The following is a 15,461-nucleotide window of genomic DNA, read 5'->3' as shown; positions in this document are numbered from 1 at the left end:
GTGTGTGTGTGTGTGTGTGTGTGTGTGTCTGTGTGTGTGTGTGTGTGTGTGTGTGTGTGTCTGTTTATATGACAGGTGGTAGAAGGGTTTCTGGGTCAGTAATAAATGCTGAACACATGCTGTTCAGTCGTTCTTTTTTATTTGCTTTATTAGTCATTTAAAAGCAGTTTGAGAAACAGGAGCCTGTGTTCCAGCACCATCTGTGTGTGTGTGTGTGTGTGGGTGTGTGTGTGTGTGTGTGTGTGTGTGTGTGTGTGTGTGTGTGTGTGTGTGTGTGTGTGTTTTTGTGACATATGAGGACAAAAATGTGTATAATGACATGGGTATGACATAGGTATTACAAGGAGAAGGTAATTTATGAGGACATTACCCCATGTCCCAACTTTTCAAAAGGCTTATAAATCATACAGAGTGAGTTTTTTTGAGAAAGTAAAAATGCACAAAGTCTCCTGTGAGGGGTAGGTTTAGGGGTAGGGTTGGTGTAGGGCAATAGAATATACGGTCTGTACAGTATAAAAACCATTACGCCTATGGAGAGTCCCCACTTTTCACAAAAACAAACCTGTGTGTGTGTGTGTGTGTGTGTGTGCGTGGTGTTTTGCACAATATATGGCTGATAGGAAAATGGCAAAGTGCAATGCATATTTTGCTTGTCAATCAGACTATTGCTTCTGTCATGTAAAGAATTATGTGCATTTTTCCGTTAATCATGCATGTCATTCTGTGTGAGAATTTTCTTGACTGAAAACGTCATGCCAGTCTGTCACACAAGACGAATAATGTTTGAATCATAAAAACACTCAGTAACCACAAATTCTTTAAAATATCTCGTTTTTGTTATGTATCTACACTGAAATAAAGTTGAACTGCAAAAAAAGTCTTTCTTACTCAATATTTGTGTCTAGCTTTCCTGTACAAAATCAAGGTACACTTACTTTTTTCTGAAACGTGTTCAAATTAAGTGTGTTCAAAAAAAAATTCTGCCTGTGCGGTAAAAAAACAAACAAACAAACTTAATTCAGATGGAAAACAAGTTTATTTTTACCCCACTGGAATTTTTTTTTAAACTTATGTGAATTTTGCTTCTCAAGTAAATGCATCTTGATTTAAGAATGTTTAAATATTTGTCCTGGAAACCAAGACAAAAATACTAAATAAAAAGAAACTGATAGTAAATTTCACAAATAAATACTAAGAAAAGGCAGGTAACACACTGAATTAAATATAACATTTTGAAAGTTGGAAGCTTGTTTCCATCATGAAATTAAAAAATAAAATAAAAAAGGTAATTGTGAGTTTATATCTTGTAATTCTGACTTTTTTTCTCAGAATTGTGAATTCAAAATGACAAGAAAAAAAGTCAGAATTGTTTGATAAAAATTGTTGATATTTTTTAATATTAGTTAATAAAAATACAACTGTTCATTGCTAGTTCATGTAAGCTCAGGTCCATTAAATAATATTAAGATACAACTTTTTCTTTTAATAATGTATAAATTAAATGTTGAAATGCACATGAAGACTAATATGAAGATTAATAAATGCTTCAGGAGTATTTTTCATAATTCGAGTAAACCTAAGATAGTTAACAAATTAAACCTTATTATAACGTGTTTTCTTGTAAACATGCTCTAATAATCTTTCTTTGATTTGCAACTTCTAAAAACATTGCTTTTTCTCCTGCTGTTCTCCAGGGTTTCTGTTTCTCCCCGGTGGGCTCATGCTCCCGATCTAGGGTGGGGGGGGCATCGCCCCGTTCTGCCATGAAAGGCTACACCCCCCAGCGCACCCGTCACCCGTCAGACTGCGAGCCGCCCCGTTCTCCCAGTCACCGGGACCCTCTGTACCCCCCGTCTGCGTCCTCCACCCTGTCCCACGCCCCGTTTCTCCTCCCAGCAGCCATGGAGCATTACGGAGCCCTGGACCCACATCACTTCTCCCCATCGCCCGACTGCCTGATGCCCCTCAACAGCCAGCTGTCCTCCAGCAGCACCTTCCCCCGGATCCACTACAACTCGCACTTCGACCAGGGCGACTTCGGTCCCACGGCTGACAGCATCGGGGGAATCAGCACCGGGACGCTGGGGACGTCTATGTCCATGGGAATGGGTCTCGGAGTGGGACGGACCGCCATGATCACCAGTGGATCCGCAACTATATCGGGTAAGAAATGTAGGACTGTCTTGAGAAGTTGCAGCTAAAGTATGCAGCTAAACATCATAAAAGTAAATGCAAAATTGCATAACAAAACAAAACTCGTCTTACTTTCTAAATTGTTTCTTTTTTCATCTTTTAAGCATAAATTTAATGAGGTTTATGTTTAAAACGAACAAAAAAAAATACTTTTTTAATGTTTTAAAATGAAGTCTCCTCTGCTCATCAAGGCTGCATTTATTTGATCAAAAATACAGGAAATACAGTAATATTGTAAAATGTTATTACAAGTTAATAAACTGTTTTCTATGTGAATATATTGTAAAATGCAATTTATTCCTGTGATCAAAGCTGTATTTTCAGCATCATTACTCAAGTCTTCAGTGTCACATGATCTTCAGAAATCATTCTGATTTGCTGCTCAAGAAACATTTCTGATCATTATCAATGTTGAAAACAGTTGTGCTGCCCAATATTTTTGTGGAAACTTTTTTATGATACAAATTTTTTTAGGGTACTTTGATGAATGGAAAGTTCAAAAGAACAGCATTTATTATAAATAGAAATCTTTGGTAACATTATAAAGACACTTACCGTCACATTTGATCAAATTAATAAAAGTGTTTATTTCTTTCTTAATCTTACTGACCTCAGACTTTTGAATGGTGGTGTATATTCTCTCAAAATAAGTTGTATTATCTGAGACATTTTTATGTAACTTTATCTTTAACAATGTTTAGATATTTTACTGAAACATAAATATGGAACACATAAGATGTTTATATAATGTCTGCTCTGCTCTAGTCTGTTGAACTCCAAAAATCAATCAATCAATCAAATAAATAAATTACAGTCATCTATATGACTCATGCATGTCATATGCAAGTCATAAAATAGAATCAAATTTAAGTTAATTCTCAAATTTAATTTATGGCTTTCAAACTTTGCACTTTGCACAATATTTTACTTGATTTGTGAGTGACGTCAAACCTGGTATGTCGCATCTTCTGCACCGCATTCAATTTTGCATGAAATTTGCACTACTTATGTTGATTCTGGTGTAATAATATAGATAAAGAGGAGGTTTGTAACGGAATAGCAGTTGTTGTTGTCTCCTGTCTTTTAATTAAATCATTTTTTCTGAATATTTACAGTACAAATGAAGTGTTTAAGTATGTCTAATAGTATCCTAATGTGACTACTTGAAAAGCTTTAATTCTACTTTATTTCACTTAAAATATGTTAATGCTTTTTATTTGTAGATGTTGTCTGCATTGTTTAACACTCAGCATGCAAGTTATTCAGATCAGGTAATGCTAAAGAAAACACCTGCGAAATTAGTGCTGATCGCAGTGTTCTAGGTGCAATGGAAAGGACGTGTGGGTCTCCCATACTTGGAATTTGTGCTCTGCATTTAACCCATCCAAGTACACACACACACACAGCAGTGAGTAGTGAACACACACACACGCAGCTGTGGGCAGCTGGGAGTTATTCACTCCCCCCACCTACAATCCCTGCCGGACCTGAGACTCGAACGTGCAACCTTGGGGTTACAAGTCCAACTCTCTAACCATTAGGCCACGCCCCAATTAGTGATGAAGCAAACATAGCAATGGATGCAAGGCCAGTAAACATCAGAGATGTGTGAAAAAAAATGAGTCATTTGACCTTCAGAATGTACTGTATATTCTTGTTATTTTATATTCTGGTTATTATTTATTGTCTCACTTAAGACTTTTTTATGTTTCTTAAAATACAGCATAAATGTAACCCTGGAGCACAAAATCTGTCATCAGTAGCACAGGTATATTTGTAGCAATAGCTAACAATACATTGTGTGGGTCAAAATTATCGATTTTTCTTTTATGCCAAAAATCATTAGGATATTAAGTAAAGATCATGTTCCATGAAGATATTTTGTATATTTCCTACCGTAAATATATCAAAACTTAATGTTTGATTAGTAGTATGAGTTGCTAAGGACTTCATTTGGACAACTTTAAAAGCGATTTTCTCAATATTTAGATTTTTTTGCACCCTCAGATTCCAGATTTTCAAATATGTATCTCAGCCAAATATTGTCCTATCCTAACAAAGCATACATCAATGGAAAGCTTATTTATTCAGCCTTCAGATGATGTATAAATCTCAATTTCAAAAAATTTACCCTTATGACTGGTTTTGTGGTCCAGGGTCACAAATGATGTGCATTTTCTTGAAATACAGCTCTGTATACTGCTACATTTATTCTTTAAAGGCCAAATAGCAACTGGATAAATTAATTATTTTAACTGAATTATGACATTGCTTTACGCATTCTGAATCTTTGCTGTTTGACCCTCCTGCTCTTTTCGCATTTAGGGGCAGGAAAAATGAACCGGATGCCACCTAACCTCTTAGACCAGTTCGAGAAACAGCTGCCAGGTCAACAGGACGGCTTCAGCACGTTACAGTTCCATCGAAGCACTGCGGTGACGACGACCAAACAGCAGCAACAGCAGCGGACTGACAGTCCGGGAAAAATACGCTACTTAGTTCACTCCGTCCAGAAACTGTTCGCTAAATCCCAGTCGCTGGAAAACTCTGCCATCAAGGGAAACATGAACGGCCGCAACAGCAGATCGTCGAGCAGCGATGACAAAAACCATCGGAGCAAAAGCAAAGACCGGGCGAAGAGCGAAGGAACTGCCAAACGGAGGCCACGATCCAATATGTCTGGATACTGGAGTTCTGATGATTTGGACAGTGATATAAGTAACTATAGGAACCCAAAGGCCATGATGACTTTGGGTCGTCAAGCGGTGGGATCTGGACCGGGGCCGGGTGGACAGGTGGCATCCAGGTACTTCATGCAGGGCTACAGCACCATGAGCGAGCACATGCTGAAATCCTCAAAGAGTAACAGTGACCTGAAGCACCAGGGGCTCCCTGCACTCCCGGGACCTGGCGGTGGTGGTGGTGGTGGGGGGGTCATAGGAAGCCGAGGACCGATGTTTGACGGGAACTTTGGTAAAGGGGGACCCTGGTCCACGCTTACGTTAGGACCCTCCAGACAGGTGTGCCAGAAGGGCTCGGCCACGCTGGATCGCACCCTGCTGAAGTCCAAATCTGTCCAGCAGGATCTGGGCTGCCACATCCTGCAGGTGCGCGGGAGGGTGAGTGCATGAATAAAACTCAGTTATTGTGTACTGTATTGCTGTGGTGGAAGCTCACTTCAGTGCACAGTATGGTCCATTTGAGGTGTATACGTATGCAGGCGACCTACACATGCACTTTATAAAGCTTCATCTTTGTGTCTGTGCTATTTTGTCTTCTGACCGATAAAAATGTCTTTGTACTCTTTTAAACCAAAGTTACGACTTTTGTTGCAGTTTCTGCTATATGTGACCCTGGAGCACAAAACCAGTCTTAAGTCGCTGGGGTATATTTGTAGCAATAGCCAACAATACATTGCATAGGTCTAAATTATAGATTTTTTTTTAATGCCAAAAATCATTAGGATATTAAGTAAAGATCATGTTCCATGAAGATATTTTGTAAATGTCCTACTGTAAATATATCAAACCTTAATTAGTTTTTGATTAGTAATATGCATTGCTAAGAACTTGGACTACTTTAAAGGCGATTTTCTCAGTATTTTTATATATTTTTGCACCCTCAGATTCCAGATTTTCAAATAGTTGTATCTCAGTCAAATATTGTCCTATCCTAACAAACCATACATCAATGGAAATATTAATTCAGCTTTCAGATTATGTATAAATCTCAATTTTAAAAAATGGTTTTGTGGTCCAGGGTCACATTTTGTTGTTGTTCTGTCTCTTTAGTTTAGTTTTTTACTAGTCTGAAACAAGGGCCCGGGTCAGTGTTGCCATCTTTTGGAACAACCGATTAGTGCAAAATCAATTCAGTGCACATGTGTGACCTGCATGTACAAAGTGCGCGTGGTTTCAAAAACCGGATGGTGCACGTACAGTATGCGCGTACTATACTGGTGATGAAATTTGAATCACACGCACTGTACGCAGACCCTCACATGCACGTAAAAACCAAAGTATACTTTGGCCTTAAAGCATACTGCAGTTTTAAGACAAACTCTTAAGACCTTGATATACTCACAGCACAGTTCTTTTTCATTCTTCGCTCATAAGTAAAAAGAAGTTTACTCAAAAGCGCCACTCCACCCATGGGTTAAGATAAATATGTAAATATGTGTTTTGCACTTTACTCTCAATAACAAAATAAACACAAGAGAAATGACAGCGGTGAGAAAGCAGCAGTTAAGAAAGCATCATGGTCATAGTGTTGTGGGGGTTTGCACGAGCTCTGCAATTCGGCACTCCAGTAAAGTCACAGCATGTTTATTTATGTAGCACTTTATACAATAGTTTGACTTAAAGAAAGCAGCTTTACAGTAATAAACATGAAAAAAACAGTGTGTGTGTTGCTTTCAAATAGAACTTTACAGTGGTGGCCAACATTGTTAGAACACCTGACAGATCTGAAAACAGCCTCCAAAACATGATTTCATTTCATAATGTTCATGAAACATGCAGATGGTTTCTCTGAGCACAACAAATATCAGATGAAGTGAGTCGTACCGTTTTAATCCACTTTTAACTTTAATATTTGGTATGTCCACCTTTTGCAGCAATTACAGCAGCACATCTCTCTGGCATAGTGTCAGTATATTTCCTGAGAACATCAACACTAATATTATCCCATGCCTTCTGCAACTCAAGCCAAAGGCTTTCCTTTGAATGTACAACCGATCTGTCCAGTGTATTTTCCAACTCGCCCCAAATTTGCTCGACGGGGTTGAGGTACGAGCTTTAAGGGGGCCAGTCCATCATCGTCAGTGTTCCAGCAGATTCCTCCCGTCGCACATAGTTCCGGCAATAGTTAGTTTTATGGGTATTGTAATGGCCAATTCAACAAAAACAACTGAAACCTCTTAAATATGCCAAGTGTTCTAACCATTTTGGCCAGCACTGTAATTTCTACTGTAAAGCAGCTCTCCAGCGTGTTCATGTTTTTAATTGCGCCTCACCTCGACAAACTGAACAGAAGAAATTAACCAGAGAAGATTTCCACGTCAAAGCCACACCTACCTTTTACATAATCGCCATGTGCCAATGGTAATGCCAGTGTTTCCCAGCCTAAGTTAAATTTTGTAGAAAGTTCACTTTGGCAAGTCATTTTTAACACCCAAAAATGCTGTTCATTTTGTTCCGTTTCAAAACTTCATTTTGGCCTGGTTTTGTTCAAAATGACATCACACCAGTTTGTTTTTCAGTTTTGCTTAAAGTGTGTCTGGGTCTTTAAGCCTGGTTTAAACTGTCAGTCCAAATCTGTGCTAATCCGATGGGATATTTAGTATGAACAGCAAAGAATCACATGAAATACAATGCAAAATTTCAAGCATCTTTCATACGTGGTTTGAAATCCTTTTCAAATCACATTTCTGGAAATCTGTTTCAGTCTGACCACTCTGATTGGAATTTGCATAGCTTTTTCATACGTATATATACATACATGATATCACACATTTTATCCCACATTATAATGGTGTGTTTTATTTGTTTCATGTGATGTTTATTAGGGGCTGAATCTGAAATGAGAACACAAAAATAGACCACGACATGACCATCAAGTACAGTAGTTTAGGTCATGTACAGAATACACAAAAGAAAATGTTTTTTTGTCTTGTTTTTCATTACAAATATCTAGACCAAGACATATAAGAAGATATTTAAGATACGTATAAGAAGCAAAATGACAAGATATTATTAAGTCTCGTTCTCTGATGTAAACATGTTTCCATTTGAATTAAGTTTATATTTCTGATCCCACTGGAAGACATGTTTTCTTGATTTAAGCACAAACTCAGAGTTTTCAGAAGTCATGTCTTGTCGTGTCGTTTTGCTTGTGTCTTGATTTAACAATGTTTGTACTAGACTTTTTTCTACTAGATTTTTTAAATGCTCTTCACACTAAGAAAAGTTTCACTGAAAGGTTGTTTGGGGAACCAAAATTGGTTCTTCAATGGCATCACTGAGAAAAAAAACCCATTTTGTAACCTTTATTTTTAAGCTTGTGCTCTGGAAATCAGATGGGCCATGAATGTGCATCTGCAGTCTGTCTGATGTTTGTTCAGATGCCCTCCACCGGCGACTGGATGGGGACTCTGGGCCGAAGCGGGCCCATGGGCGAGATCCCCTGTAGACGGATGCGTAGCGGCAGTTACGTCAAAGCCATGGCCGACCTTGAGGATAGCGACGACTCTGACGAGAGTCCCAAACCCTCGCCAAAAAGCACCGCGCGGAGGCAGAGCTACTTACGCGCAACACAGCAATCACTAAGTGACCAATTCCCCTCAAGAAAGTAAGTCAACACATATGATTAATACATACACATATTATGTTTCTGTTCATTATTAAAGTGCCCCTATTATGCCTTTTCGAATATTACCTTTCATGCAGTGTGTCATGTAGCTATATGTGAACATAAACTATTTGCAAAGTTGTGAAACTGACAGTGCACGATAAATAAAGTTATTGTCTATCAAAGAAAAGAGTCGGCTCGCAATCGCCTAAACGAGTCGCCAGGAATTCGAATCTTATTCTGCTACGGCTCTGCATCACAAAGTATAATGTCTGCCCACGTTCTACGTCGCCAACTTGCCCGCCCACACACAGTAACATTTCCGTGTGGTTAACATCATGTCGAGAAGATGCTGTATCCTACGCTGTGAGAGTAAATTAGTTTTATCGCGTCTTATAATTACCACAAACTTGTTAACACTTGACACTTACCACTGAGAAACGTCCTGCCCCAGTCGTGCTTGCGAATCAGTCTCTTGTCGATCAGCTAGTTCAACCGTTTCATCATCAAACTCCGGCTCGAATTGGTAAGGTACAATCGATAGCATCTTTTCTATGTATTGACAAGTCTCTGGGCTGTCATTCCGTCATGGCAATGGACGCTTCGTTTCCGACACGCGCTGTACGCGGTAGACCAATCCAGAGCCAATCTCTCTGCGGCTCTGGACCAATCACAAAGGACTGCGCCATCTGACCAATCACAGCAGTGAGGGCTCACGGAAAGGAGGGGTTACGAGAGACTGATTCTTTGAACTGCTTCGCACGAGTCGTTTACGAATCATTTAGAAATTAGGTCAAATTAAATCTATTTTTTGAGAAAACTAACTTGCATGCATGTAAACCTGTTTTAGGAGACTCATAAAACAATATTAGCAATCTTAAAAATGGCATAATAGGGGCACTTTAAAACAAAGCTCTATATGCACAACCGCAGTGACCCGTTTCTGTGCAGAAGGCTGGAGATACATTAGGGTACAAACACAGAAACACACACTGGTGGTCTGTCACGACGCCAGAGACCCCGTCTGAGGTGTGAGCTCTATTATGTCATGCCTTCTGGATCAGGATGAGTTTATCGGTGTTGATTCTCTCTCATACATGCATCAGAATCCAGCTGTGCTTGTTCATCTGCTAGATTAAGCACAGCTGGTGTTTCTCCCCTGCATATGCTGAGCCTCGCACAAGCTTTCTGCTGCTCACATGTAAAGAAAACACATCTTATACTCTTGAACAGTTGCTATTTTGCCCTGTTTGTGGACATGAAATGTGCATTTGTATTATCAATCAATTGTGATTTTTTCAACAGGTATCTGGTACAGATCAGATTGTGTTATATAATTGCAAAACACACAAACAAGTTGTTTTTGCATCCAATTTATAGTACTTTTAAATGTGCTTCTAAATCAAATCTGACGTCATCAGTGAAGTCTCATTCAAACAGTAATGGTGTTTAGTAAAAATGGCAAAGTAATTGTTACATTTGTTGTGCTGCCTTTTGTTTTTGCTGATTTAAATAAAATGATTGTGTCTGGTCAGAATGAATTACAGTGCAGTATTATTTTAGTAAAACTAAATATTTACTACTACATTATTTATATATGCATTTTCCGTTTTCATTTTAATAATAGTGTAGGTTTTAATTATTTTATGTGCTTTATGTGTCATTTTTCATCATTTATTTTCATCATTAATTTTTTCAGTTTTAGTCATTTTACTACTTAAACTTATTCATTTAAGTTAATTGCCAAGTCCATATTTCTAACAATGTTTCTTTAACAATAATAGAACACTAAACCACCCTACAAATAGGCCTGATTTTTTTAGTGCAGTTTCATATATTATTCTTTTGGTTTTGTGAAGAAATCTGGCATGGACGTGTTTTCTTCAGATTGATCCTAACACTTTCCTCTCCTAACCCTGATAGTTTAGACTATATATGTTCACAATGGTATACTCGCTTATTGCTTACTGAATACAGTGCAGTATACACTATTTTCTGATTAATATTTTTATTAATAGTAAATGAACCATTTAATTTTTTTATTAAACTTAAAAAAAAAATTAAACACGCTAAGAATATTGTTGTCACATGATGGTACATGCGAGTAGCATGCAATTAATTTTTGTGTGATTCAAAAAAGAGATTTTTTTTAAATCACTGCTGCTTCAGAACATTTGCATTTTGTGCACAGTATACTTGTGCTGAAATAGTAAAAGCAGTTTGTTAGTATGCTGTTCTGAACATAGCGTTTTTCTCTCGCTGGTGTGTGTGTTCTTCAACATTTATAAGTTTCCCTTCTTTAATGACTCGAACGTCTTGGTTTGAAGCCCCGCCTCTTCTGTTTTAAGCACCTCCCTCTTTCTGCACTGTAAGCTCCTCCCCGTCTCACCTGTAACCCTGCCTTCTCTCCAGCCGTCTGCTGGACTACTCGATGCTGCAGGGGGATCTGGAGGCTCTCTGGTCCCCCCTCCACAGCATCAGCACCCTGCAGCAGATCGGACGCTCTGTCAGGTCAGTGCAGTGAGGAGAAATCTGTCCGACCGACCCCAGCTCCTCACTGACCACACAAAGGAGTCGTCGCACCTGCGCTGCTTTCCTCAACTCCTCTCAAATTAGGAGTGCTGATTGAAAATTGTTTTTTATTGGCCCTGAAACAGTTCTCCTACTCTGAGATGTTTAGTCTGAGGTGGTTTTCTCCATACAGCACAGATCTGATGTTTGGGTTTTGCTTGCATTTCATCATTGCAGACAAGTGGATTGTGATTGGAGAGAGAGAAAGCCTCCTCGGCGCTTGTTATGCTCACCCTAACTGCTGTAAAAGCTCTGATTGGACGCTGAATGGAAACGGTACTTTGCTGATTGGTCGTTAGCTGTGCTGCTTCAGTCTGATTGGATAGTCAAACTGTTTGAGGAGATTGTGTTTTTCATTTTAGAGCGGCAATTTTCAGATCTCCTGTGTTCTCCTGTTATGATGATGGATGGATGATGGAAAGATGGATTGATTCATTTCTGCACAAAAAACTGGAAAGATAATACATTTGCTAATAAGTAAATGTTTCTTCACTAGTTTTGTTGCAGCTTTACCATTTCCATTTGCTTTATGTGCAGTAGACCAGGGGTTTTCAATCGTGTAGATGCCACGGACCCCCCAAATATGATCAATATGAAAAAGGCATAGAGTTTTTTTTTATATGAAGACCCAATTTATACTGTGAAAAATTTATATCGTAATCATAATAATTTTTTTCCTACTGATTATAGCACTGTACTGTTAGATGTATTATTTATTCATTTATTTATTTTAATTTAATTTCTGTTTATTTCATTCAATCTCATTTTTATTTTTATTTGATCCTATTTTTTTTTATTTGTTTATTTAAAACTGATTTTATTTATTTTATTTATTTTTATATCTTATTTTTATTTTTTTAAATCTTGTATTTATATTTTTATGTTTATATTTAAAATATAGTATATTATATTTACACTGTTTTCTCTTTTATTGATTTCTTTTTTTATTTAATATTTGTAATTGTATTTAAAATTTTCCCTAAATTGTTTAAAAAAAATTATATTATTAATTTAATCTGTATTTTATCAATTCCATTAATTCGTTAAAACTAATTTTATTTATTTATTTTCATCTTATTTTATTAATGAATTTTTTAAAATCTTGCATTTGTGTTTAATTTATTTAGTTTATCTTTTATTCCATTTACTTCTATTTATTCATTTTTACACTTTTGTTTTACCATAAACATTTTCACTGACCCATTTTCACTCCCTTGTGGCCCCTGGGGGTCCCCGGGCCCCAGTTTGAAAACCCCTGCAGTCTGCAGTAGCCTATAGAGCTGCTTGAGCTGCTTGTGGCCTTTCTCTCATCTCCTGCCTCTTCTCTTCTCTCTGTGACCCCCGTTCCCTTGCTGTCCTCAGCTGTCTTCCTTCTCTGCGAGAGTACTCTGGGAATCGCAGTCTGGATAACCTGGACTGCATCGGAGGCAGTTCTCCGTTCCCAAACTGGGATGATGACGACTTCAGTCAGGGCTGCAGCACGCTGGGACGCGGCAGCTGCATCAGTCAGGTCAGACCCCTCATGACCTTTGAGTTCATTATAGGACACGGCCGACAGATGAGGATGCATAATATGCATTGAATATAATGACATAGTCTTTCTGATAAATAACTTAAGAAATGGGCTGATGTATCAGTGTGTCACTCATGACCTTTGAGATTATACATGATCCATTACAGCTCACAGAGCTTGGAGAAATGCATCAGCTCAAAGACTAATTAGTAATTAAACTGACATGCTTTGCTCAGTTTGCACATTTCCTGTATGAGTGCATTAAAGCAGTTTTATCATAATTACATATTTATCTGTGTTTTGGTAGTATGAATGCTATATTTGAATGCCCTACCACATTTTCCAAACTGTGCAGTAAAAACTGTGTCCCAAAATGCAATGCACAAGACTTTCCTTTCCATTTCCAGTGTGACAAATGAACCTGAAGTAATCGCAGCTTTTTTCTCTTTTTTTTTTTTTGACCCATTATTTGATCAGACTGCCAGTTGCTTAAACATTTTTACCCAACAATCAATGATTACTACCCTGGTGGCCAAAAGCTTGGACTTTTATGCTCACCGGAGCTGCATTTATTTGATCAAAAATACAGTAAAAACAGTAAAATTGTGAAATATTATTACAATTTAAATTCACTGTTTTCTATGTAAATATATGGCAAAATGTCATTTATTCCTGTGATCAAAAAAGCTGCATTTTCAGCATCATTAGTCATCAGTGATCCTTCAGAAATTATTCTAACATGCTGATCTGCTGCTCAATTTTTGATAATGATGAATAGAAAGTTAATTTGATTTAAAACACATGTAAAAGTTTAATTTGAAATCGTTTTTCGTGACATTCTAAAAGTCTTTACTGTCATATTTGTCACTTTATTGTAACAATTTAATGCATACTTGCTGATTAATAGTATTAATTTATTTATTTCTTTTGAAAGGTAGTGTATCACGGTTTCTATGCTTTCAACTTTGATAATAATCAGAAATGTTTCTTAATTAAGCAGCAAATCAGCATATTAGAATGATTTATGAAGATCGCGTGACACTGAAGACTGGAGGAATGATGCTGAACACTTCTGAATAAATTACATTTGAACAGATATTCACATAGAAAATGGTTACTTGAAATTGTAATAATAGTTCACATTTTTTACTGTGCTTTTGATCAAATAAATGCAGCTTTGAGACTTTCAAAAACTTTAGAAAATCTTCATTATTCCGAACTTTTGGCAGCCAGTGTGTATATAATGCATAGTGCGCAGTATTCAGTAAAGTCATTCTGAACGCAGCCATGCACCCGTCACTGTTCTTTCTCAATCATGCCAGCCCTCATCAGCCGTCGCTGTGTCAGCAGGTGCGAGACATGGAGCTGAGTCAGCATTATAGAGACGAGCTGGAGGACATGCATCCTCACTCCCGCTGCAGCGAGCCTCCAGACATGCCCATGCCCACATGCTTCCGCTCCCGCAGCCATAGTTACCTTCGCGCCATTCAGGCCGGCTGTTCTCAAGACGACGACACGGCCTCGATGGACTCTGATTCACCGCCGCCCACGACCACAACGACCGTACGCACCTACAGCAACAGCACCGGTGAGTACAGACCAGCAGAGCCAGTCTGACCAGTGCTCAGAGAATACCGAGAACAAAACATCTCTGCTGTGTTTCTGCTACAAAAACATTTAAAGCAGAAATGCATATCAAGATCTGATGGTGTTGCTCATTGTCCTGTCCAGAAAGAGTGTGTTTCCCCTGTTTAAAATTCAAATAAAGGACTCATGCTGTTGATCTAATGACACAAACACAAAATAAGCTGAAGTGCAATAAAGTTCAAAAGTCAGTCATGCAAAAGTTTATATTTTATGCATTTTTATTTTTATTGTTTACATGCCCAGTATTTATACTGTAGATGTAGGGAACTAATTCCTTTTCAACTCAAGTGAATATTTCTAATATTAATTTCTAGATACACACAAACTGTAGAGCACAAAAAAACATTTTCATTGCTGTTGCCCAGAATAAAGGAAACACTGAACACCTTTTGTGACAACTTGTTGATTTATTTCATTGGTTTTATTATTATTATTATTATTATTTATTTAATTAATTTCTTTATTTTTATTTTTTACAAGAGGCACTGCCTCCCTTGACCCCTTGGACATATAATTTATAATTGCTGTGTATTTTTGTTGTGGTGAGTATTATTATCCTCCTTTTTTTTGCTGTTTCTTTTTAATTTACTCATGCACAATTATATATACAAATATTTTATTTCATTTTTAAATTTATTTCTGCAAATAATTTGACAAAACAGTAGTATTTTTCTTTGCAAATTCCTGCACAGCCTGCTTGAGACCAGAGAGAGAGACCCGCCCCCTCTCCATTTCATTCACGACTGCCTCAGAAGGGGCGGGCCCTAGTACGCGTCACACACTTAAGTGGGGCGTATCTATCGGTCTGTTGTCCAATCGCTTGCACGCAAAACAGTGACTGACAGCTCGTTTGTCCAGTAATGATTTCCGACGCGTTGTTTCCTACAACAATACTCCGCTGCAAGTCACTAAGGCGTTTCCACACGGTTCTCTCTTTCCGCGACGTGGACGCTCTCAGGATGATGGTGATGTTGCGTTAATATAAATCTCATTATATGAGCGAAACAGCGACGGGTTGAGCATCATTTCCAGCGCGAGAGCAGGTGAGAATCAGAGATTGCTGTTCATGTGATGCGGACCGACATTAACGCACACACACACACACACACACACACACACACGTGTGGGTTTTGCTTTAGAATTGTGTTCTTTTTAAAAGATATGTCATGTCTGGTGATTGTATTGATTG

At 38.0% G+C, this 15,461-nt stretch overlaps 1 protein-coding gene across 2 annotated transcripts in view; it reads left to right on the top strand.

Annotated features, from left to right (window-relative positions):
- dlgap4b (discs, large (Drosophila) homolog-associated protein 4b) overlaps positions 1-15,461 on the top strand; it is a 121,815-nt gene that overhangs the window by 88,636 nt on the left and 17,718 nt on the right. The window contains exons 3-8 of one of the 2 annotated variants that reach the window (XM_016268073.1): positions 1,695-2,163; positions 4,519-5,312; positions 8,315-8,541; positions 10,954-11,052; positions 12,475-12,622; positions 13,976-14,213. In XM_016268073.1, the coding sequence (XP_016123559.1) occupies positions 1,764-2,163; positions 4,519-5,312; positions 8,315-8,541; positions 10,954-11,052; positions 12,475-12,622; positions 13,976-14,213 (1,906 nt within the window). In that variant the 5' untranslated portion in view covers positions 1,695-1,763. The remainder of the gene's footprint in view (positions 1-1,694; positions 2,164-4,518; positions 5,313-8,314; positions 8,542-10,953; positions 11,053-12,474; positions 12,623-13,975; positions 14,214-15,461) is intronic. The other variant, XM_016268074.1, reaches the window with a different exon arrangement.

The sequence above is a fragment of the Sinocyclocheilus grahami genome, unplaced genomic scaffold (assembly GCF_001515645.1).
Source record: "Sinocyclocheilus grahami isolate Dianchi unplaced genomic scaffold, SAMN03320097.WGS_v1.1 scaffold43.1, whole genome shotgun sequence".
NCBI lineage: Eukaryota > Metazoa > Chordata > Actinopteri > Cypriniformes > Cyprinidae > Sinocyclocheilus > Sinocyclocheilus grahami.
This window is presented reverse-complemented; position numbering and strand designations above follow the sequence as displayed.